At 60.9% G+C, this 22603-nt stretch overlaps 2 protein-coding genes across 11 annotated transcripts in view; both read left to right on the top strand.

Annotated features, from left to right (window-relative positions):
• Positions 1–24: 24 nt before the first annotated feature.
• CEP131 (centrosomal protein 131) lies at positions 25–17640 on the top strand. Of its 7 annotated transcripts, XM_037404000.1 has the most exons (27): positions 25–47; positions 1401–1599; positions 2645–2730; positions 4060–4174; positions 4582–4691; positions 5231–5344; positions 5456–5605; positions 5999–6116; positions 6913–7029; positions 8069–8234; positions 8383–8483; positions 8614–8796; positions 9146–9340; positions 9473–9607; positions 10188–10313; positions 10414–10530; positions 11944–11973; positions 13134–13236; positions 13571–13772; positions 14061–14168; positions 14347–14464; positions 14666–14740; positions 14827–14969; positions 15296–15473; positions 15598–15794; positions 17171–17231; positions 17336–17640. In XM_037404000.1, exons 2-27 carry the CDS (start codon positions 1423–1425, stop codon positions 17408–17410), a joined length of 3300 nt encoding a protein of 1099 aa, XP_037259897.1. In that variant the 5' UTR covers positions 25–47; positions 1401–1422; the 3' UTR covers positions 17411–17640. The 7 variants fall into 7 exon arrangements, with proteins under 7 accessions (XP_037259897.1, XP_037259919.1, XP_037259908.1 ...); XM_037404022.1 differs by lacking the exon at positions 25–47 and having other exon boundaries at positions 491–1599; positions 8410–8483; XM_037404011.1 differs by lacking the exon at positions 25–47 and having other exon boundaries at positions 491–1599; positions 9149–9340.
• Positions 17641–22064: 4424 nt separating this feature from the next.
• The window catches only part of AATK (apoptosis associated tyrosine kinase), a 29609-nt gene continuing 29070 nt past the window's right edge, over positions 22065–22603 (top strand). For 2 of the 4 annotated variants that reach the window (XM_037403825.1, XM_037403816.1), the window contains exon 1: positions 22096–22250. In XM_037403825.1, the coding sequence (XP_037259722.1) occupies positions 22169–22250 (82 nt within the window). In that variant the 5' untranslated portion in view covers positions 22096–22168. Of the gene's footprint in view, positions 22251–22603 lie in introns of all 4 variants that reach the window. The other 2 variants (XM_037403834.1, XM_037403863.1) reach the window with 2 other exon arrangements.

Below are 22603 nucleotides of genomic sequence, written 5' to 3'. Positions count from 1 at the left end.
GTCTCCTCCCGCCCCGCCGGCGGGGCGGGGCCGGGCGCGAGGCGGTGGTAGGCTGCGGGCGCGGGGCGGCCTGATGGGGGAACCGGGGCTGGGGGCTCTGCGGGGGGGCGGGGTGGGGGCCGGAGCCTCGGGTGAGGCCCCTCGGCAGGCCCCGGGGGGCTGCGCGTCCCCGTCATCCTCCTCTGGGCCCTTCTTGCTGCTTGGAGCGCCTCACCCGTGTGGCTTGTACTGCGGGGGGCTTGGGCTTGGGCCCGGGTGCCCTGAGCCTAGGCTTGGGGCCTGGGGTCTGGGCCTTGGGGGTCTGGGCTTGGGGTTGGGTCCTGAGGGGTCTGGGGCTTGGGCCTGGCAGTCCTGAGGGGGCTGGGGTCCTGGGCCTGGGTGTCTTGGTGCTGGGGGCATGAGCCTGGGGAGCTTGAGGCTGGGTCCTGAGGGGGCTGGGGGCTTGGGCCTGGCTGTCCTCGAGGGCCTGGCTGTCCTGGGGCTGGGTCCTGAGGGGGCTGGGGGCTTGGGCCATGCTGTCCTGGGCCTGAGCCATCTTTTCCCCATGTGACTCTGGCGGTTTCCATCGAGAGCCTTTTGTTTACCTGGGCTCTTGGTGCCCGAGGCATTGCCAAGGTCTCTGCTGGAGGCCCAAGCGGGGCGTGAAGCCAGCCCTGCCAGGGAAGACTGGTTTAGGGGTGGTTCGGGTAGCAGCATGTAAAGCAATAAAGTGATGTTGCAGTGGCATTTGCTTGGGACCAGTGACAGCACCTGGCTCAGTGCTGTGGCAGGGGGGAATACAAAAGGGTAATGTGGGGAACGTGTTGCCTCCCAAGCTGGGAAGGGGGCTCAGCTCTCCCTGTGCCCGCAGAGAGGGCACAGACGCTTCTTGGCAGACATTAGGAGTGCTTGGTGAGGAGAGGGTCCCTTGGGAGCTGCCCAGTTGCTTCTTCAGTATCCCTGCCCGATGCAGGGCGCTGGGTGAGCCGAACATCCAGCCTTAGCAGAAGGGGCCATTCTGAGTTTGTGTGATCCTCTGCAGCCACAGTGTGTGGAGTGAAGGAGCCTGGTGTGGGGAGTGGGGCTTTTCTTTGTCTTAACTCATCTGCTGGCCTTGAAGCAAGCATCCCAGCCCATAAATGGGGTAGCAAGATCTGGGATGGCGGGGGCATTAGTTCAAAGCAGTGAGGAGACAGCTGCTGGTGTGGGGCAGTGAGGAGTTCATCTGGAGCCTCTCTAGGCCTTGTGTTCAGGGTATTTGGCACGTGGAAATACAGAAGAAGGTGTTTTGTCCTGTTTGAAAACAGTTTACGGCTCTGTGTGCATGTGTTTGTAGGGGAGCAGAGGGTGTGGATTCCTTGCCGCACGAGGCTGGATGCGCTCTCTGTGCCTTCACTTCTCCATCTGCACTGTGCTTCCAGAGCCCCTTCTTTCTGCTCAAGCATGAAGAGCACCCGCAGCAGCTCCTCCTTCCAGGGTGCTGGTTCTGGGAGCGTGGATCTAAGCTTGACTGGCCTCCCCGTGCCGGTCTTGCGGCGTCCCAGCAGTGCCTCTCCTGCCAAGCACATGGTGCGCTCTGTCTCGGTCACCACTGATGGCAAACCAAAGAGGAACACTCTGGTGAGTCCTGGGCAGGAGAGGTCCTTCATCCCTCCTGCTGCTTGGGGCAGGGAGGCGTGTGTGCACAGGCTATGGGATGCCTCAGTGCACACCTGCTCTGCTGGCTGTCTAACGCAGGCTGCGCTGATCCTGGAGGCTGAGCTTTGAAGCCCAGCCTGGGGTGGGATGTGGCACTGGGGAGGGCCCTGGCTCCCCCCAGGAGCATGTAGCATGGCTGTGTGTTTATAGAGAGCAACTGCAGAACCTTTGGGAGGGGAGGTGTGGGCTGGTCCAGGTGCTGGTTGGAGCTGCAGCTCTGGGTGCTGCAGTGCCGCATGCTCTCTCCAAATCCGATTGTCCTCAACAATCAGCTGCTTGTTAGGTCTCTTCTCAAAGCTTTAATGTTTGCTGAAGAGCCAGTAGGGAAGCATCAGGCTTCGCTCTGTTCCCTTTGTTGTGCTTCACCTCCCTGCGCTGATTTCCTTCTGGAAACTCCCGAGTTCCTGGTACCTTCTGCTGGATGCTCTGGCACTTTCAGGCCCAGCCTGCTTCTTGCTGAGCACCTTGTGTTGCTGCCAGGGTCAGCAGAGCTGGGGACTTGGCTTCTTGCTGGGTGTGGGTTTCTGTGAGTGTTTTTTCAGCAGAGTGAATGAGCCCCGGGCACTTACTGGGCCCCGTTAAGAACCAGTAGCAGAGAGTCTCTGTGCTCTTTGCTGAGTAATCCCTGCTACCTTGGCAGCCTTCCTTTGCGCTTGCTCCCAGGGCAAGTAATGAGCAGGGCCCTCCTCGGCTGGGGAGCTCACACAGACACGTTCCTGCTGGCTCAGCAGCAGCAGCGTGGGAGCCCAAGAGGGAACAAGGTGTCATTGCACTCTGCCTCAAGGAGAGGCTCACAGCCGCGGGGGTATCAGAAACATTCTGGCAGGGGGTGGAGGGGTAGCACCACCAGCAGTGCTATTTTAGGATGCCTGACTTACGGGGGAGCCTGCCTAGGCTGGGCATCCCAGTTCCGCCTGCCTGTGCTTGTCCTTAACATGGCTGCTGAATTCAGCGCTCTCCTCCACAGGGGGATGCGGGATCCCGGGCAATGAACAACCTCCGGAGGTCCAACAGCACCACGCAGGTTAACCAGCGGGTGAACAGCACGTGCAGGTACAGCTCCAGCCACCAGCATGTGTCTGTCCCATGGATGCATGTGAAAACCCGCACATCCCTCTGACCTGCCTTGTCTTGTGAGGGAGCCAGAGCCTTTCAGAAATGTACATTGAGCTCCGTCATATGCATCGGGGGTTATAATCTGGCCTTGAAAAGCCAAGGTCTGGGGTTTTGTTAGGGTTTGTTGTTTTTTTTGAGGGGAGATCACTTGATTAGGATTTGGGGAAATAGAGTGTATTTCTGTGGCTGGGAAGCCTCTGTCACAAAAGAAAATCTAATTCCAAGGGACAAAACTGTTCCATTACCACATCTCTTCATGGACCCTCTGGACTGTAGCTGGGTTGTGTTAGGAGACAAAAGTTCTCCTTCTGTCTCCAGTGTCCTCCTAGGGCTGTCTGAATCGTGATCTTCTGTTCTCTTGCTGCCCTGTGCCCATCCCTTTAATATATTCTATTGCCACACATCATGCTGAAATCTAAAGCTCTGTGTAAAAAGATATCATTCATAGATTTCATGGCTGTGTAATGATCCTCCATCCCTTTCCTCCCCCATGCCACGGTGGCAGGTGCTAGGTGTGCCTCAGCTCTATGCTGTGTGTGGTGTTAGTGCCCTGCTGCGATCAGAGTGTGTCATGGTTTAACCCCAGCCAGCAACTAAGTACCATGCAGCCGCTCACTCGCTCCCCCAGGCTGCCCACAGTGGGATGGGGAGGAGTATCAGGAAAAGGTAAAACCCATGGGTTGAGATAAGAACAGTTTAATAATTGAAATAATAACAATAATAATTGTAATCAAGAGGAGAGAGAGGAATAAAACCCAAAGGGAAAAAACCCCAAGTGATGCACAACAGTTACTCACCCCCTGCTGAGCAATGCCCAGCCAGTTCCTGAGCAGCGATCAGCAGCCCCCAGCCAATTCCCCCAGTTTATATACTGAGCCCTATGGTGTGGGATATCCCTGTGGCTGGTGCGGGTCGGCTGTCCTGGCTCTGCTCCCCCCCAGCTTCTTGTGCCCCTCCTCACTGGCAGAGCATGGGAAACTGAGAAGTCCTTGACTTGGGGTAAGCATTACTTAGCAACAACTAAAACACCGGCCTGTTACCAAAGTTATTCTCATACTAAATCCAGAACACGGCACTGCACCAGCTACTAGGAAGAAAATTAACTCTATCCCAGCTGCAACGAGGACAGCGTGCTTCTCGCTGAAGCAGCCTGTGCAGGATGAGAACCCTGCTATCACTGTCCTGTTGCTGTGTGCCTGCATGCAATGCTAACTCCAGAACATGTGTTCTCTCCTCCTCTCTGCCTTCCCTGGGTTTGGGCTGAAGCTCAGACCAGACGGGAGACTTCCTGAGCTTCTTTGAGAGTGGTTCGGGGGGAAGAAAGAAATTGGCGAGTCTGAGCAAAACCTCCCCAGAAAAGAAAACCACATGGAACATCTTGGTGAGGACAGCGGCTTCCTGGGGTGGGTGGGCTGCCAGCTCTGCTTGCCTGAGAAGTTGGCCGGGTTTGGTGGAGGAGTGGGAGCGTTTCCCTGGGCCTGGGGATGGGGTGGTACATCCTTGACGGCCAGGCTGGCCCTTCCTCAGCCTGTGGTCAGAGCTGGCACAGTTCGAATGGCCAATGTGCTCGGCTTGTCCTCTAGCCTGCGTTGGCCATGTTATGGCCCAGGGCTTTCGGCCCATCCCCTCCGCACTTCTGGCGGGGGCGCGGGCAAAGCCTCGAGGCTGCCGTGCTGTGGAACAGAGGTTTCTGGGAGGGGCAGAAGCTGGCTGGTGAAGGAGGAGGGTGATGTCCGAGAATGTGGGTTTGGTGCTTGCCTGCACTTACTCCTGGTGACTCCGTGGCAGGACGATCAGCCGCGAGCGTTCCCGGGCTTCTGCAGCGGTGAGCCACCAGCAGGCATGAGGAGGAAAGAAGCCACCGTGCTCCTGGCAGCCAACTTCACTGCCAACAACAGGTAGGAGAGACGGCGCTGAACCAGAGGCAGTCTGGCCTTGGAGAGGAACTACACTGAGAAAACAGCTGGACAGAGGAGGGGGTGCTGGGGCACTGCCCCTGCCAGGGCACAGCGAGCGTGGGGCTGGCTGAGGATGGTGCGCTGGGCTGGGTGGCCGGGGCATGTTTGGAAGCTGTGCAGGAGCTTGATGGATGCATGGGAGAGGCTGCTCTCGCTCTAGGAAAGGGAATGAGTAAAACGTGGACCCTTCAGGGCCAGGAGAGGCTTTAAGCCAAGGCTGCGTGTAGAACAGCCCGGACGCTGGGCTGTTGGGTCTGCTCGGGCTGTGGCTGCCTGTGTGTCAGGTAACAGCTACCGAGGAGCGAGCTCTAGAGAGCAGGTGAGTCGCTTGTGAGGCCTCACCTGCTCCTTGCCTTGGGAGATGCTCCAGGTGGTCACAGTTGGGTTGAGGGTTACAATGCAGGGAGTGTCTGTTGTCGGTGAGTGCTGTCCCCTTTGGATCCAGCAAGTCCTAATGCCTCGTCTTCTCTCCCCAAAAGGAGCAACAAGGGTGCGATGGGCAACTGTGTCACCACCATGGTGCACAACAACTACTCCACCACGGAGAAGGGCCCTGCACCCAAAAGCTCCAACCAGGCACCCAGCTCCCTCAAGTAAGTGTGGCGAGGTCCTGTCTCGGAGGCTATGCTGACCCCGTGTTCGTGTGCCAGATGTGCCACAGGACGGGGCAGGATGGTACCAAGTAGCTTCATCTTCTGCCTTAGCAATGTTGTCAAAGCGACCTCAAATGAGGATGGTGAAAGCAGCAGCTTTGCGAAGTCTCAGAAGAATTTCTCCAGCAACAACATCATGACCCACAACAACAACAGCAGCCTGCCCCAGAGGAAGGAGGTGACCGAGGAGGAGGCAGAGAGGTGAGGCAGAGCCAGTGCATGATGGCTGGCGGGAAGGGGCAGGAGGATGGTGCCGTGCAGAAGGGCGAGCTCCAGGGAAGCGGGTACCGGTTTGTTCTTGTCCTGTGGGGCTTCAGATTTGGGAAGGGCCCCTCTTAGCACACCCGCAGCGGCTGGTCTACCCTGCCTGTGACTTGGCTCTGTGCTTTGAGTTGTCCTCATCAAAGCTGCCAGTTTCTCCTGCCCCCAAAGTCTGTCTGGGAAAGGGCCTTGTTGAGTCGGGGTGCGAGGGGACAGTAGTCCCGGTGCCATGGGCAAACAGCCCGCGCTCTGCTGCAGCAGAATGGGTTGGTGCTGCCAGGCCGGTGGCTGAGGAAGAACCCAGGGCTCTGCTGACCCTCCCTCTCCCCACAGGTTCATCCAGCAGGTGAACCTGGCCGCTGTGACCATCCAGCGCTGGTACCGACGCCATTCACAACGGCACAGGGCGGCAGCAGCAGCTCTGGGGCGCTTGCTGGCTGCCAAAAGGGAGGTCAGTTCTATCTGCTGCCTTGTAGCACAGACCCTTCTGACACCCACGTTCCGCTTGCCTCGCTGGTGGGGAGGATTTGAGTTCCTTTAGTCGCCAGACCCTCCAACCGAGACCTGAACTGTCAGAGACAAGGGGGCTTTGGGTCTGCATCTAGCCAGCCCCTTGCGGTCCAGAGAGCTGGGGAGGGTCCTGCCCCCACAGAGATGTGTTGGCTGTGCAGGGGGAAACCCCGGGTTTGCTTCCAGGGGGAGTTCAGGCCGGGAGCCTCTGGGCTCAGCCCTGCACGGCGCCCATCTTCCAGCTCCCTTCAGCTGGGAGCAGGCAGGCACTTGGCAGTAGCGGCACAAATCTTGCTGAATTCTTACTGTCTCGGACACGCTGGTGGCCAGAGGAGGGATACCCTGTCTGGGCTCATCGTAGCAAATCAATAAAAAGTTGGCTCATTTGAGGGTGACGATTCATCTGCAGCTATTTGTGTTTCTTTGTGTTTAATTATTTATCCCAATAACAAAGAGTACTGTAGCTCTTGCATGTGAGAGTCTATTTTTAAGCCTTGTCTCCTTGGTGGTTTCAGACCCAGATGACTAATAATTGCATTTAGTATCTAAAGAAAATAAGCTGCTGTAAAGTGGAGGTTTTCTGAGGGCCCTTTACCTGCATGCAGGGGAGGACTGGGGGGATGGCAAGCCTGGATGTGGGGTGACCTCAGGTGCCGTGTGCCCTTTCCCACTTCTCTGCTGTGGGTGGTGGGTGCTGGAGAGCTCTCAGTAACGTTTTTGACCCTCCTCTCTGGAAGGAAAGACAGCAGCAGATGGAGGAAGGGAATATCCTGGATCTGCAGGAGAGGAAGGATGAGGAACGCTGGAAGATCCGAGAGGAGAAGGCGCGTCTGGCCCGCCGTGCTGCCATCCAGGTAGGGACAAGGCAAGGGCGTTGTGGCCTGCATGAGACCAGTTTGTTGGCATCTTCTCATGAGGCAGCAAGAGGGCCTCTCCTCTGCATCTCTAGGGGCTTTGCACGAAGCAGAATTAGAGCCAGCCTTGGAAATGGAGCGCTCCCTATGGAGATGATGGAGGTGCCACAGAGTGGTTTCCCATTGTGCTCCTGCCAAGCCTTGGCAGCTCATTCGGAGATTGCGAAGACAGTGCTGCTCTCAATCAGGAAAAGGGTGGCCATGTGGGTACAAGAAGACTAACAGCAGCTCCTTGGAGTGGCCGAGGACAAGAATGTCCTGGGAAAGGGACCCTCCTCAGGAGTAGGGTCCCTCCAGGGTGGGCTGAGTGCCACTCTGTGCCTGTTGCCAGGAAGCACCTCACCATCTTCACCCTGTTCTTGCAACCCTGTTTGCAGCAGGGAAGGGGCTGGTGCTCCTGGGGCACAGGTCGGGTCTGGCGCAGACTGTGGGAAATTGCGTGCTGGCTTGCAGTACAGCTGAAGATTTATTTGTTTTTTTAAAACCCCAGTTTCTCTTTGCCCTAAATGTTTCATCAGGAGCGTTGGGGGAGACACGGCAGTGAGCAGCTGGAGGATGGCAAAATGCTGCAACAGCCTCGCAAACATGTGCTTGTGCTTTAAGTCACTTCCCAAAACATGGCTCAGGCAGCCTTCTGGGCACTGTGGCATCACTGCACTGTGTGGTGCTTGGCCCCTGGGATTCGGAGGCCCTTCACAGAGCAGCGAAGGACACTGCACAGGGGCATGTGAACAGTCCTTGCTAACATATGAAGCTGCCAAGACCCTGGCCACCACCTCCCCTCCGCTCAGAGCGGCAAAGAGTAGAGCTGTTGGTCCTGTGTGTTCCCTTTCTCTGGAGTTGTCATTATTAACCCTTCAGCAGCAAGCGTGTGAATTGTTGCTGTCTCCCAGGCCCTTGCTAGCACTTCAGGCAGTGCAGCTGTGTCAAAGCACACCCTGTGCTGGGCTGAACACCGATGGCTTGTCCGTCCCTGCAGGAACTGCACCAGAAAAGGGCCCAAAAGGCTTCAGACACAAAGCGCTTGGCAGAAGAGCTTGTGCTGGTGAAGGGGAGCAGAAGGGTAGCAAAGAAGAAGCCTGCCAAACCTGCTTCTGCAAGAAGCATCAGTCCAGCCAGCAGTGTCACCAAAGCCAATAATGCTGGTGAGCCCCTTTACAGATTTCTGATGCTTTTGGAGCAGTGTGTGACATGAGGGGGAAGGAGGAGGACAGAGGAGCGGTTCTCGCTCTGGGGAGCTGCTTCGAAGGGGCGGGTTGTTGCAAGTGCCTGAGAACCGTCTGGTTCCTGCAGAGGCCAACTTCCATTCCGTGCCTGCAGAACCAGAAGAAAGCGACCTCGCAGACCTTGGCTCTGTGCCCTTGCGGGACCCTGGCGTAGAGGACAAGCTGCAGGTGCGTCTGGCTTCGCCTCATGGGGCTCCTGGCACCCGCTCTTCTGCCAGGGCAGATTTGGAGCCTTCATTGACTACTGGGGAGATCTGGCAAACTCTTTTACTGCACGGTGTGTCATTGTCTGCCCTAGGATGTGAGCTCCAGAGAAATGGGTGGTGAGGATCTGGAGTCAGTGGTGATGGCTGTCAGCAGGGCTCAGTCCAAGGTCACTCTCAATGAGCTGCTGGACACACTCAGGCTGTTGGAGGAAGAACCAGAGCTACTGCCCCCACCAAAGCTCCTCCAGAAGGACAGATATGCCTGGATAGATGGGGTAGGCAGAGGGCCGAGGCTGGTTGCATCCAGCCTCAGACAGCAACAGCTGCCTGCTGAGAGTAGGCTCCTCTGGGGGCTGCCTTCTCCCAGCGCTTGCTGGGTGCTGGCGGGTGAGAAACACAGCTGCTTCACGGCCAGAGAAGGTGTTTGGAGGGGTTCAAAGGTGCTGGAGGTGTTCAGGCCTCTGCAAGGAGGAGCAAAACCATGCAAGGGCGGTGGTGGGAGTGGGGTTAGCAGAGGATAAGGCTGGGTTGTAGTGGGAGGACTGGATTCCAGTGATGGAGAAGAGCCAGCACCGTTTCTCCCAAGCTTTCCCTAGGTGCTCATTCACAGCTCTGTCTGCCCAGCAGGAGCCCAGCTCCAATTCCCTGACTACTGATAACTTGGAGAAGTTTGGGAAGCTGAACCACTCCCCGGGGGTCCCTGAGGATGGGGCCCTGCTCTCAGAGGCCAAGCTCCAAAGCATCATCAGTTTCCTGGATGAGATGGAGAAGTCGGAACAGGAGAGACCCAGGTCGGCCGCCTCAGCCACACAGCGGGAGGTGAGCGCTGAAGCAAGAGCCCATCTGTATTGGAGAGGTGGTGCAAGACCCTGCTGGGAAGGGTCTCCTTTCTCCTTGTCCTGGTTCCCTGTGGTCCCTACCACCTTTTCTTTATTTTTTTCACCGTGGCAGGGTCTCCTGGAAGAGGAGCTGGCTCACTGGGAGCAGGCGTCGGCTGTTGCCACGGAGGTCACGAGCTCCATCGTGAGGCTGAAGCTGGAAGTGAAGGAGAAGCAGCAAGCCATCGGGCTGCTTCAGACCGCCCTGGTGCGGGAGCCAGATGTGCTTGCTTGCGGGGGAGTGAAGGCCAGAAGCCTTCAGCAGATGTTTCTTGGGGCAGTGGCTTCGAAGCACAGGATCAGTGCTCTGAACAGGGCTCCCGTCTGTGTCCCCAGCAAAGTACTGCAGTGCTCCTGGAGCTAGTGCCAAGGAGCTGGGGGGCCAGAGGCAGCTGGGCATGCCACAGTCCCAGTCGCTGTTGGCATGGGAAGGAGCTGCAAAGTCCTTCCCAGTCTGGTGTGGGCTTCCCTTAGATTTCTACTTGCTGCCCACCCTGATCTGGAGGGCATCCTCAAACTCCCCTCCCTGGCAGGTACCTGACTAGGCCAGAAACCCTTGGTCAGGACCTGGGCTGAACTCTTTTCCTCTGCCCCACGGGGGTTTGGGTATTCCTGCTGACAGCAGGGCAGGAGGTGTAAGTACCAGGGACTTTGATTTAGCTCTGTTCCTCCTTCCTTGTTCTGGCCCAACAGTGCCTTCCAGGTTCAGTAGTTCTCTTGTATGTGCTGGGGCTGGTGTAACTTCTCCCTCTAATGTCTTGTGGCTATTACTTCCCTGCATCCGATAGGCTCAGCAGAGGGAACTGACTGACCGACACGTCAAACAGACCGAGAAGGAGCTTGGCCACCAGCTCAGGCTGCAGAGGGAACAGTATGAGGCAGCTATCCAGAGGCATCTGGCCTTCATCGACCAGGTAAACTCTCATTCCAACTCAGACTGATGCTTCTGAAGCCAGAAGCTGAGGTGGCTCTACCCTGCCTGGATGCCCGATGCCTTTTCTTCACCCTGCCCAGCTCATTGATGATAAGAAGGTGCTGAGTGAGAAGTGCGAGGCTGTGGTAGCTGAGCTGAAACAAGTGGACCAGAAGTACGGCAAAAAGGTCACCCAGATGCAGGAGCAGCATGAGCTGGTGAGGGAATAGGGAAGGTGGAGGGGGCCAGGGGAAGATGTGCCATGGCCAGAGTTGGTTGGTTTTGCTTGAATGGGGCCTCTGCCCAGAGCAGTACGGTCTCACCTCGGTGGGGCCCGGCTGTTCTGGGGAGCCCTTCTCTGTGCACAGAAAGTCTGTGTCACCCGTGGAGCTGTGCCCTGGTTCCCCAGGGGGCTGCTGTCCTCTGCTGCCCAAAGCCAGGTGCGTGGGACTGACCAAGAGGCAGCGCTAGCTCCCAGGGGCTCGGCTCAGAAGGGCCCTTTCCACACCTCTTGCTGTGGACAGGGCTTCCCACGGCTGTGGAGTGACCGGGGGACCTTGCTATGGCAGAGGTGAAAGCAGGTACTGGCACAGACCCAGTGCCACAGAGGGGTTTGGACCCATGGCCATATTCCCCTGAGCTGGGTGAGTTCCAGCCCCCTTTGCAGGAGCAGGGCTGCTCTCAGAGCTAAATGGGAATAAGATTATAAAGGAACATGGAGTGTATAAGCAACAGCAACAGATCTTTGTGGGTTTTGCTGGGCTGTTGCCCTGCCCTGCACCCAAGCACACAGAGGGTGTTTCCGTGCTGCCTGCTGGTGGGAGCTCCTGGTAGCTTCCCTGGGATGGCACAGAGAGCAGGGGGGCAGCGCTGCCAGCTCACAGCTCAGCCTGGCTCTGCTGCCCTGGTCCCTGCTCACCCTTGGCCTTGAGCAGCTCACGCCCAGGGCTGTGGAGTGGGGCAGCCGTTTGCACGGTCTGAACCTGTTCAGAGAGATGCCCTCATGCAAACAAAGTGAAGGCTCATTTGGCTCGCTTCGCCTTGCTGTTTAAGCTGGAGCTCTGAGCCCAGCCAAGAGGAAGAAGCCAGTGCAGCACTGCTGCGCTTGGTGCCTGGAGGGGTCCCCTCCTGTGCAGGGACGGGGCTGGTGTTGCTGCTGCAGCCTGCGCAGGGTAGAGGAGGTGCCTCGTTACCTCTTGCTCCCTGCTTGCAGCAGGGCAGCAGTGGTGGGAATGGCCCAGGAGCCCATCTCTGCTCTATGGCTCCTTCATTATCCCCATTCCCGGCTCTGCTGTTAGGGCTCTGTACTCCCTCTGCACGATGGGGGGTGTTTGTTTCTGTGGGGGTGCCCCAGCCACCGGAGCAGGCTCCTGACCATGTGGCATGGCTGGCGCTGCCCCAGTCCTGGAGCTGCAGTTGCCGGTGGTGCTGCTGGGCCCTTGTTGCATCTGTGTAACTGCCCGTTTTGGCTGTGCCTCCCCTCGCTCCGGTGGGACCCCTGCCTGCCCTGCCCGTGGCTGTCATGTACACACGGCTGTTTGGTTTTCCCTCTCTCCACTCCCCATCTCCCCTCTCCCCTGTGACTCTGTGATTCCCCTTCTCTCTCCATCCCCTCCTTTATTTCTCCTCAGGTCTGGCGCACTTTGGGCCCCTTTTGCGAGGTAAATGTGGTCTTTGCTTTTTTTCATGCCTTGCCTTTCTGCTTTCACACCCTGACCTGCTCCGGCTCCACAGGCGCCTGCAGGCAGCAGCACTGGGCTGGGAACTCCCCGCTCAGCAGCAAGGTCAGCTCCATGAAGGAGCCCCTTCACCCTGATGCCACGGGCCACATGCTAAGCTGCTGCCTTCAGGCTGTCCCTGTCTTCCCGTGCCGATCTTCCTGCCCTTTTTTTCCCTAAGAGTGAGTCCTGGGTTGTGCAGGTGGCCCCCTGCTCTTTCCCACTCCACTCCACACAGTAGCAGGGTAATGAGCTCGTGGATGTCTGGCCTCACACTTGTCCTCCAGAGCTCTGACATGTCCCATGTCCTGCACACAGATGTCACCTGCCCATGCTGAAACAGAGCCGTTTCTGGCCAGGCTGGGCCCTCCATCGGCTGGTGTCTTTCTCACCAGAAACTGAAGCACAGAAGCACATGGTCAACTGTTTCAACCAGCTTTTGCCCACGGGAGTGCTGGGGAAAAGCACCATGGGCAGCAGGGCCTGGGTGTTTCTCCATCTTTTTTGCTGGAAAGGAGGGCCAAGGAGGTAAATGCAGGCAGAGAAGGAAGCGAGAGCAGTGGCTGTGCCTGGGCTGTGCAGCCTTTGAGTCTTTGAAGTCTTGGGGTGCTGCAGGAGTTTGGTCTGCGATGGTACTGTGGTGTTGGGAGGCGTGACTGGCCGGCTGTCCTTGGGGCCTTCCATGCCAGGGAGAGGGAAGGCTGGAGAAGATCTCCTTCACAGACGACCCCACATCTGACAGCCGGGCTACCCTGCATGCAAGGACCATCAGCAGCCCCAGATTCCCCTCCCCTTTTTGTAGGGGCTCTTGTTTCTCAGCCAGTGAGTGCTTTTCCAAGGATTTTGCTCCTTTGTCCCATGCTGAAGGTCTGTGGGGCAGCAGCAGCCCCATCCCATGAGAGAGGGGAGAAGACACTGGGAAAGCATATGGCTGCTTCTCCAGACTGGGAAAACCTGCCTGGCTGGGGCTGTGCAAGTCATCTGTGCGCAGCTTGGGGCATCCACTCTTGTCTGCAACTTCCTTCTAACAGTGGGGCTCCCAGGCTAACAGGGCTTTTCTCCCCTGGCTTTCCTCTGAAGTTTTCCCATTTGTTTCCAAACAGGAGATTAAGAAACTGAAGGAATTGATGAGTGCAGCTGAGAAAATCAGGCAGGAGAAGTGGATTGATGAGAAAACCAAAAAGATCAAAGAAATCACCGTGAAAGGTATGGGCACGTGCCTGCAGTGGTGGCTGGGGTCAGGCTGGTGCAGGGGTCACGTCTGTGCTGGTCCAGGAGAGGGGCTGCATCTGCAGAAGCTGTTGGCAGCTCAGGAAAGAGCTCCTCAGTGTGGGCAGTCTCTCCTCCCTGTGTTGGGCAGAGACAGATACTAGAGGGCAAGAAAACCTGTGTGTGCTCACCCCCTGTTTCTTATCAGCCCCTCTTCGCTGAGTTGAGGTGTGCACAGCCTCCTTTAGTAGCTGGCCAAGGCTAAGGGCGCTGGTGCTGGGGTCCAGACAGCCCCGAGGCTGAGCAGTAAGTGTCCTTCCTGCTGCCCCAGGGCTGGAGCCAGAGATCCAGAAGCTCATCGCCAAGCACAGGCAGGACATCAGAAAGCTGAAGATGCTGCACGAGGCCGAGCTGTTGCAGTTGGATGAGCGGGCTGCCCAGCGCTACAGCCAGCAGGCAGAGGAGCTGCGGGGCCTGCTGGAGCGGGAGAAGGAGGAGCAGAGCCAGCGGGAGAGGGAGCGGGCCCGGCAGCGGTATGTCATTGCAGTGGAGAGCTCAACATGGTTGGGGGCTTACAGCACAGGGCTTGGTGTTCAGCAACTGCGTGCCGGAGGGTTCCCGATATTTGCAGCAATTGATATCCATGGGGAGCAGCCCCCTTCTCTCCACCAGCCTGAAGTGGGAGATGCCAGTGAACCCAGGGCATCCTCCAGCATCAGACCAGCCCCTGGGTGGCCATGGACGGGATGGGATGGGGCAGGGTGAAGAGGCGGATGAACGCCTGAAGCCAGGCACTTCCTTGAGGCTGCTCTGCCCCGCAGGTGTGAGCAGCAGCTGGAGCAGGAGGAGCAGGCGCTGCAGCAGCAGCGGCACCGGCTCTATGCGGAGGTGGCCGAGGAGAAGGAGCGGCTCAGTCAGCAAGCAGCCAGGTGAGAGGGCTGGCAGCAGGGCCTGTGCGGCAGCCAAGGGCTGGGGGCAGCCCTGAGCTTGGGATGCTGGGGACGGTGTCCCCAGGCCAGGCTCCGGTGGGAAGAGAGCTGTTGCTCGGTGGGGGTGGCGAGGGTGGGCTGGTGTGGATGTTGGGAGTTGGGATGTGTATGCGGGCAGGCAGAGAGCAGAGGCGGAGGAGCTGCGGCAGCAGCTGGAGGCAAGCAGCAAGGCCATCACCAGGGCACTGAAGGAGGAGTACGCCAAGGAGAAGGAGGAGCAGGAGAGGCGGCATCAGGTCTAGTTTTTCCTCTCACCTCTGGGCCCTGGATTGCTGTTCTTGGGCTCTCGGTCCAGTCCCCAGTGTGTGCCTGTGGTGGTGTGTGCTGGCACCACTGAGCCCTGTACCCACACCGGGACGGTGCCAGGAGGCTGCTCCCAGCGGTGTGGGGTACCACAGCTGCTGGAGCTGAGCAGTTGTGTTCTTGTCTCTTCGCAGGCAGAAGTGAAGGTGCTGAAGGACCAGCTGGAGATCGAGAAGCAGGCCTGGGAGGCCAACTACATAAAGAAGGAGGTAACAGCAAGGGCTGCCCTTCTCCAAAGGTGCCACCTTTGGGCTCCCAGAGGGATTGAGGCAATGTTTGCCCTCTCTCTCCCCAGGAAGCCTGGCTGCTCTCCCGGGAACGGGAGCTGCGGGAGGAGGTGAGGAAGGAGAGAGACAAAGAGATCGAGCTGGTGATCCAGCGCCTGGAGGCTGACATGTCCTCAGCCAAGGAGGAGTGCGAGAGGGCAGCTGAGAACAGGTTGGGGGTAGAGGGAGGAGGGACCCTGTGAGTCCCAGCTCCTTGGGGGGGGGGAGGTGGACCCCTTCCCCTGTCCCCTGAGCCTTGCGTGTATCTCCAGCGAGTCTGGATGCTGCAGCTTGTGGGTGTGAGCAGCATCAGTGCATAAAGGAGCAGCTCACAGGGGCAAAGTTTCCCTCTCACTTGAGGAAAGAGCCCTGCATCTCACGTGGGGCAGATCCCCCCCTTGCTGCTGTGTTGTTGTCCCTCCTGCAGTGTGAAGGTGGCTGGGGACGGTCCCTGCATTGCTGGGCTGAGCCAGGCTGCCCGTCCTTCCCTCCCGTTAGGATTAAGAGGATCCGAGACAAGTACGAGGTAGAGCTCCAGGAGCTGGAGAGGTCTGAGCGGAAGCTGCAGGAACGCTGCAGTGAGCTGAAGGGGCGGCTGGCAGAGCTGGAAGGGGAGAGCATCCGTCTGCAGGGCCTGCTGAAGCACAAGGAGCAGGAGGTGGAGGAGATCCAGAAGGTGGGTGGGGAGCAGAGCCTGGAGCTCTGGCTCCTCTCCTTGCTCTGCACCCTGCCTGGCTCCATTCCCCTACATTGCCCTGTGCCTGTCAGTGCCTCGATGTCACCTCTCTGCCCTGCTGCAGGTGAGGGACCAGCTGGCCCAGGAGCGGAGCAGCCTAGCAGAAGTGATCCGGCAGGAATTTGTGGACCGGCTGGTGGGGACAGAGGAGGAGAACAAGCGGCTGAAGGCAGAGATGGCGGAGATGAGAGCCCGGCAGCGCCTGGAGCTGGACAGGGTAGTGCGGGAGAAGGACAAGGAGCTGGAGGACATTCACAGGAGGTGAGGGCTGCCTGGGCTTCACTGCCCTGGGCTGGGCTCATCACTCGCGCCGCGGGGGCAGAGCTGGCCTGGGGTGCGTGGCGGAAGTATGTCCACAGTGTTTCATCGTCAGGCAGGGCTTCCAGTCCTGTCAGGGCAAAACGGGCAGCAGAGTCTTACCTGAGCTGGGTGGCTGCTCAGCCACTGTGAATCCTCTGGCCCTTGTGACTTCTGGCCTGCTCTGTGTCATCCTGTCCCCAGGGCTGCTCTCTTGCATGCCTGGAGGCCATGAGTGCTGGGGTGGGCAGCTGGAGCAGTGTGAGGGCTCCTGCCAGAAGAGGCCCGTGGTGTGCAGCTCGCTCTGTCTCGCTGTCAGCTCCTGGAGGGCTCTGCCGTGGGTAGGGCATGATACCTGTGACGGCAGCCACGCATCTTGCTCTGCAGATTTGCTGCTCCAGAGGGGCCAGGCAGCTGATTCCTCCCCTCCCCGAGTGCAGGGGAGGAAGCAGCCCTCTGCTGGGTCAGGGCTCGGCCAGCTGCTGCAGCTGTGAAGCTTGAGGGCAGCTGAGACATCCACAAAACCACCAGGGCCCCAGGCTGTCGGCTGCAGGGGGCAAGGGGCTGTGCTTTCAAGCAGGTCTCTGGCACTGTGGGGCTGTGCCACAGCGCCCAGCGTTCAGCGTGGTGCTGGGAGCTGGGCTCAGCATCAGGCAGCTACTTAAGGCTTCCCCCCTCCCTCGAGTCTGCTCTCAGGGGAGGCATTTTGCAAGTGAAAGGAGAATCGGAAGGGGGAAGCGCATTGTCTCCTGGGGGAGCTTTTTCTGCTTCGTGGGGGCAGCTCCGGTGTGGTCCCTCTGGTTGGTGTCTGTACAGAGCTGCTCACCACTGTTGTGTGAGCACACAGAGCTCGCTGGCTTTCCCAGATTCTGCTGAGTGATTCCCACTCAGTCTGAGCGCCAGGGTCATACCCCGAGTATAAGATAACAAGGATCCCCTTTCCACTTCCATCCTTTACATGCAGCCTGGCAAAGGTTGAAGTGCAGAAAGTCTGATGCTCTGAAAGCTGTGGGGAAGAGTCCAGCCACGAGGCAGCAACCGTGGGCTTGGGAAATGGGAATAAACTTAAAATCCCCTCCCTGTGGTCCTGTTAACTAAGTCTTATGAAGCTAATGCCCCCTTCTTCGTATAGATGACTTGATCCAAACTTCGTAATGCTCACTAAGGGAATAAAGGCACTTCTAGTGTGTAATGGTATCCTGAGGCCAGGGCTGCTGCTCTCTCGCCTGCTGCAGCGTGCAGGCTGCAGGGAGAGGGGCTGACATTGCCCCCCTGAGGCAGCGAGGCCAGCCCAGTGCTTGGGGCTGGGGTTCTTAGCCTCTCTGTGCCTGTCTGCTCAGGGTGAAGACGGCGGTCGTGAGGAAGGAGGAGAGCGTGAGCAGCCTTCGGAAGCAGTACGAGGTGAGTGAGGGGGCAGCCGGCCCTGGCTCCCCCCGCCCCTTGGCCTGCGGCTCTGCGCGGGGGCACAGCGAGCGTTCCCCCCCCCCCCGTGTGCTGTGTTACAGGCAGCCGTGCAGAGAGCCAACCGCCTGGAAGCGCTCCTGGAGCAACAGCGAAAGCAGCTGCTGGCCACCAAATGACCACCCTGCCGTGCAGGGCTGGGGGTGCTCCGGGGCACCCGTGGGACCCGCGGGCCAGGGGAGCAGACACTCCTGTGTGTGGGGCTGGGGCTGGGCTCTTCCTTCCCTCCTTCCACCCTTGTTTTTCGCAGCCTGGTCCCAGTGCCGCCACCGTGAGCCCCGCCGGGGCAGTCGGCAGCCTTCAGCTGTTCGGTGGTTGTCTTTTAGCAGTAAATCTGCATTGGTTTCTACAGCTGCTTCTGTTCAGTCCCTGTCCCTGTCAGGAAGGGAGCACCTTCGTCCCACCACCATCCATGACTCCTTTTTCTTTGCTGGTGCATTTGTCCCTCCCTGTGCGTGTCGGTGCCAGGGCACAAGCCACTCTCCCTCACAGCATGAGCCCTTCCTACCCCATATTCCTGCATCCCGAGACCTTCCCCGAGGTGGGATGTGTGGGACCTGTGGGTCAGGGCTGAGCTGGGGGACAGGAGCCTTCTCTCACAGGCAGCTGGAGATCTTGAGGCTGCAGGGCCAGGCTGAGGACCCTCTGTCCCTGCCGGTCAGGGAGGGATAAGTAGAGGGGGGAGCTGTCACCCAGGCACGTGGGCGCTTGCTGTGACAGTGCCCAGCTCCCCCCTCTGCCCCTCACTTCCCCTTCTAAAAACATCCAGCATGGTGTGGGGAGGCACGGCCAGGGCAGGATGTGATCCCCCAGCCCCAGCTACCTGCAAATCTCTCAGCATCCCGTGACAGTGACGGGAAATGCCTGGGCCGGACCGGCGGCATCTGTTTCCTCTCGGCGGGGAGCGTGGACCACTCCTCTGCTGCCCGTTCCCCCAGGGAGGCTGGGCCTGGGGGGGGGGGGCCCGCAGATGTTTGCCCATCGGGATGCCGGGGTGTTTCCCATCCGCCCTGCTGGCCCTGCGTGCAGCTGGGCAGTGGTGGGAGGGCGGTGGGCTTCCCTCCGCCCCAGCGCCCCCTTCCTCCCGGGGAGAAGTGCCTGGGGAGACGCTGCCGCCACGCAGAGCTGCATGGGGACCCTTTGTTACCCCAGGAAGCTGCAGAGGTGCTCGCCTGCTTCCTGGGGCATTTGTCCTGGCGTGGGCTCCTGGCTGCCCCTTCCAGGGGCAATGCAGTCCCAAGGCAGCCACAGCTGCCAGCAGCCCCCGACTGCCCCGTGCCCTGCCCGTGCTTCGGCGCTTGGCATGGGTGTTTTGGGGTGCGAGTGGCCGCTCCAGCCCCAGGGTGCTGCTGGCTGGGGCAGAGCAGAGCTGGGTCCTGCTCGGCTCCTTTCCCCTCCCTGCTTGTCCGGCTGTGCCAGCCTGTGCTGCCCTCTCGCTGAGTGCCCCTCAGCCGGCCAGCGAGCAGCGAGGATGGGGGAGTGCTCGGCCCCGTTTTGCCAGGGCAGGCTGGGCACGGGGCTTGTTTTCAATGTTGCTGCTTTTTCTAACGGCCGTTTCCTGAGCGCCGCTTCCGTCCTCCGCCACTTTGCAGCCTCCGCTTGGGCCACCCGGAGCCTTCGCCAGCAGCTCCTGGCCCTGGCTGGGATGGCAATGCCCTGTGCCCCATCTGGCACCACTGGCTGTGGGGTGGGCACCCATGCACGGTCCCCTGGGTCCCCCCCGCAGCGCCCCCCCCCACCCCGCTACTCCCACTGCCCCCCCCCGGGGCTCAGCCCTGCCCTGGGGCTCAGCCCTCCAGCACCTTCCCAGCCCTGCCCCTCCCCGGCATCGCCCTCATTTCTAGGCCAGTGCCCAGTTCAGGCATGAATAAATCACGGCATTGCATAACCGGGGATGCAGATTTTCACCAGATGGCTGCCTGCACCCTGCTGCTGTGCCAGTGCTGAGCACCCACCTCCCCGCACCCCGGGGGTCCCCTGGCATGGCCGTTGGCCACACGGCACAAGCCCTGTCTCTGCCGGCCAGTGGCGTGGTGGGTGGTTGGCAAGTGGCAGTGAGATTGTCGCAGGCTCTGCCAAAGATCCCCAATTAAGGAGCCCTTGTCTCCCTCCCCGGGATTAGGTGGGATGAATGGATCCCTCAGCTGCTGGCAAACCCCACCACTGGGCTGGGCAGGGGTGTGTGGTGCTTTTGGCAGCCGCCACACAGAGATCATGACTCAATCTGGTGTCTGCCCTGGAGGGGATTATCCGCAGCCCCAGACAAATCAGCCAGGAAGCCGAAGCAAGTTGGCAGGATCCAGGCGGGGTAATCTCCCCTGCTAATTGGGACTGGCACCCTGCTCACCTGCTGAGGCACAGCAGCGGCTCTGCCCGGCCGAGGAGGGGATGCCGCTGGGCCGGTGCCACCTTGTGCGTCTTTCTGGGTTAGGGCCTCCGCCTATGGCAGGGCTGCCCCCACCGCAGTGCCAGGCTGCGCCCCAGGTGGTGCCCAGGGGGTCCTCGCTGGGCGTTTGGCCTCAAATCTTATTTGGGATCTTCTCTTTCACAGCCACGTCAGAAAACTGTGGAAGGAACCGGGGTGAGAGGAGGGTGGTGGGCAGCTGGGGGCACAGAGCGGGTCCAGGGGTGCTGGGCAGTGCGGGGGGTGGCGGTGGGTTTGAGGGAGCCTGACATGGCTTAACCCTGCTCCTGGCTGTGTCAAATGGATGTGGGGCTGCCATGCAGAGGGTCCCAGCTGAGCTGGGGGTCCCAGGTCTCCCCATGGGGGGCAGGGCAGTGTGGCCCAGCTGGGCAGGCCACACTGGATGAGGCGTACCATCCCATCCCTGACCCCATCCTCATCTCCCAGCCCCAGCTCACCCTTGTCCTTGTTGTCTTCCCCATCACATCCTCATTTCCATCCCACCCCGCTCCAGACACAGGCTGTGCTGGGCTCCTGCATGCTGGGAGGGAAGGGATGCTGGGCACTGGGGCTGCCTGTGCGTGGGGCTGCCCTGCTGCCACCAAACGTGGCAGTTGGGTGGTGTCATTCCCTCCCGCTGGCCGAAGCCACCGCTGCCCCTGCCCGGTGGTGGGGAGGTCTCGAGCTTGTCCTCCTCCCACCCCGCCTCGGGACTGGCTCCATGTGCTCCAGGTGCTGAGGGCAGCTGGGGTGGGTGGGAGCCCAGCATGGGCAGGTGGGTGCTGGCAAGGGCTCTGCGCAGCCATCCGCCCCTGGTGCGTCTAGGCTCGCCGTGACTCAGCCGGTGCCAGCTCAGCTGCGCGAGGAGCGAGGCCGGCTGTGCAAACCACATGGCCACCTGCTCCCGGTGGGACTGCCGCTGCTCCGGCGGGTGCCTATGCCACCACAGCCCCAAGATAGCCCAAGTCCCCTCCCAGGGTGCTGGACACCGTGCCGAGGCTATGCTGGAACTGTGCTGCACTTGCTTGGCTGCTTTGAGACCCGGGAAGGTGTGTGGGGAGCCCGGGGGTGCCCAGGCTGCCAGGAGCAGGGATGTGGCCCTTTGCACAGCCTGGAGGGACTGGGGACCTGGGGGGTGGCTGCTGGTGGCAGTGGGATGCTGGCAGGCTGCACCCCAGTCGGGCGGCACCGAAAGCAACGTGAGCGATGGAGGGGTCAGCAGTTCCTTGCAGCCCCTTGCAGAGGGACCCCAGGGACATGTGGGTCACTGCGGCTGGAGCAGCCACACGTGGAGCCTGGGGAGAAGTGGGCTGGCTCCGGCAGAGCGCAGCGTGTTTATTCTCCCAGCAGTCTGTAATTTTTCCAGCCCCGTATCTATTTGTGGCGATGTGACATGTGCAGCGTGGTGTTCTTTGCAAGCTTGAAGTCTTGTGAAAAATTAATCGGGTACGCAAAATTTGGCTTTAAATATTAAAACTGACTGTGGTGAAGCGCGAGCCCCATGCGAAGAGCTGAGACTGGCACGGGGTGGGCTGATGGTGCACGGCAGCAGCTCCTGGATGGGGATGGGGCAGGGCTATCCCACTGTGCTCCCGAAGGAAAATCCAGCCTGGATCCCAGCTGCTCCCCGGGGCTGGGTGGGCTCAGTGACCAGCTTTGCTGGGGTGGGAGCTGCCCAGGGGGGTGCCCGTTCCCTGCCCAGGGGTGGGGGCTGCTGGGATTTTAGAGCATCTAACAGCCGGAGGGTGCAGTGCCACGTGCTGGGGCTGTGGTGTCGAGCCCGCAAGGCCGAGCTGGTGGCCCTGCTGTGGGGCAGCCCCCAGCCCCAGGGGGACAGACCTGGCTGGTGTGGTGAGGTGCTGCCGGAGGGGCTCTGCTGCCCCCACCCTGGCTGGGGCTGCGGGAATGGGGCCGCACTGGTGTGCGGGCCTGTGGGGGCAGAGGGGAGGTGCAGGGGGTCCCCAGCCGCGGTGTGGGACTGCGCTGGGGGTTGGGGGGCAGAGCCGCCCATCCTGACCCTGGTCCTATCCCCGGTCCTGGAAGGCCGGTGGTGCCCGGGGTGGGTCAGCACCGGAACAGCTTTGTGGGGCCGGGGAGGCCGGCCCGCTTGTGCTCCAGGGGGTCCTGACCCGCTCTCCGCGGGGGTCCCGGCCCTGCTCCGGGGGCCCCGGCCCGCTCCCCGCGGGGTCCCGTTGGGCTCCGCCAGCCCCGGCCGGGCCGCGCGGGGGCGGCGGTGGCGCGTCCCGGGGGGGCGGCGGGTCCCGGTGCGGGCCCAGGGCTGCGGCTCCGCCACCTGCCGCCCCCTCCCGCCCCCTCCCGCCGCTCGGCGGCGGCGGCGCGGCCCCTCCCCGGGGCACGGGGCGCGGGGCCGCGGCGGCCGCCATGGAGGAGGAGCCGCCGCCGCCGCCGCCGCCGTGCCCAGCGCGGGGCCAGCGGCAGCCGGCGGCCGTGAGGCTCCCGCCGCCGCCGCGCCATGGGCCGCCTCGCCGCCGCCGCTGCCATGTCGGCCGCCTTCCTCAGCCCCAGCCTCGCCTTCAGCTCCCACTTCGACCCCGGTGAGTGCCGCCGCCCCGGGGCCACCCGGCCCCCGCGACCCCCCGCCCCGCCGAAGCTTCCACGGTGCCCCCGGGGGTCCCTCCCGGGCAGCCCCCCGTCCCCCGCGTTCTTGCCGCCGCGGTCCCCGCCGGGCTCCGGCTCAGCCCCGCACCGGCCGCCGGTGGCCGGTGCCGCACCGTGGGTGAAGCATCCCCTCGCCGCCAAAGGGCACGTTACGGCTCCCGGTGCTGCCGGGGGGTTGGGGGGGGGGGCAGGGGCAGGGGCAGCGCTGCCGCAGCTCGGCGGCGTTTTGTTCCCCGGGGCTGCGGCGGCTCCGGAGGCATCTCCCGCCTTGGGAGGGGACAACGCGGAC

Source organism: Falco rusticolus, chromosome 1 (assembly GCF_015220075.1).
Source record: "Falco rusticolus isolate bFalRus1 chromosome 1, bFalRus1.pri, whole genome shotgun sequence".
Lineage (NCBI taxonomy): Eukaryota > Metazoa > Chordata > Aves > Falconiformes > Falconidae > Falco > Falco rusticolus.
Note: the sequence above shows the minus strand (reverse complement) of the source record. Positions and strands in the feature narration are given on the sequence as shown.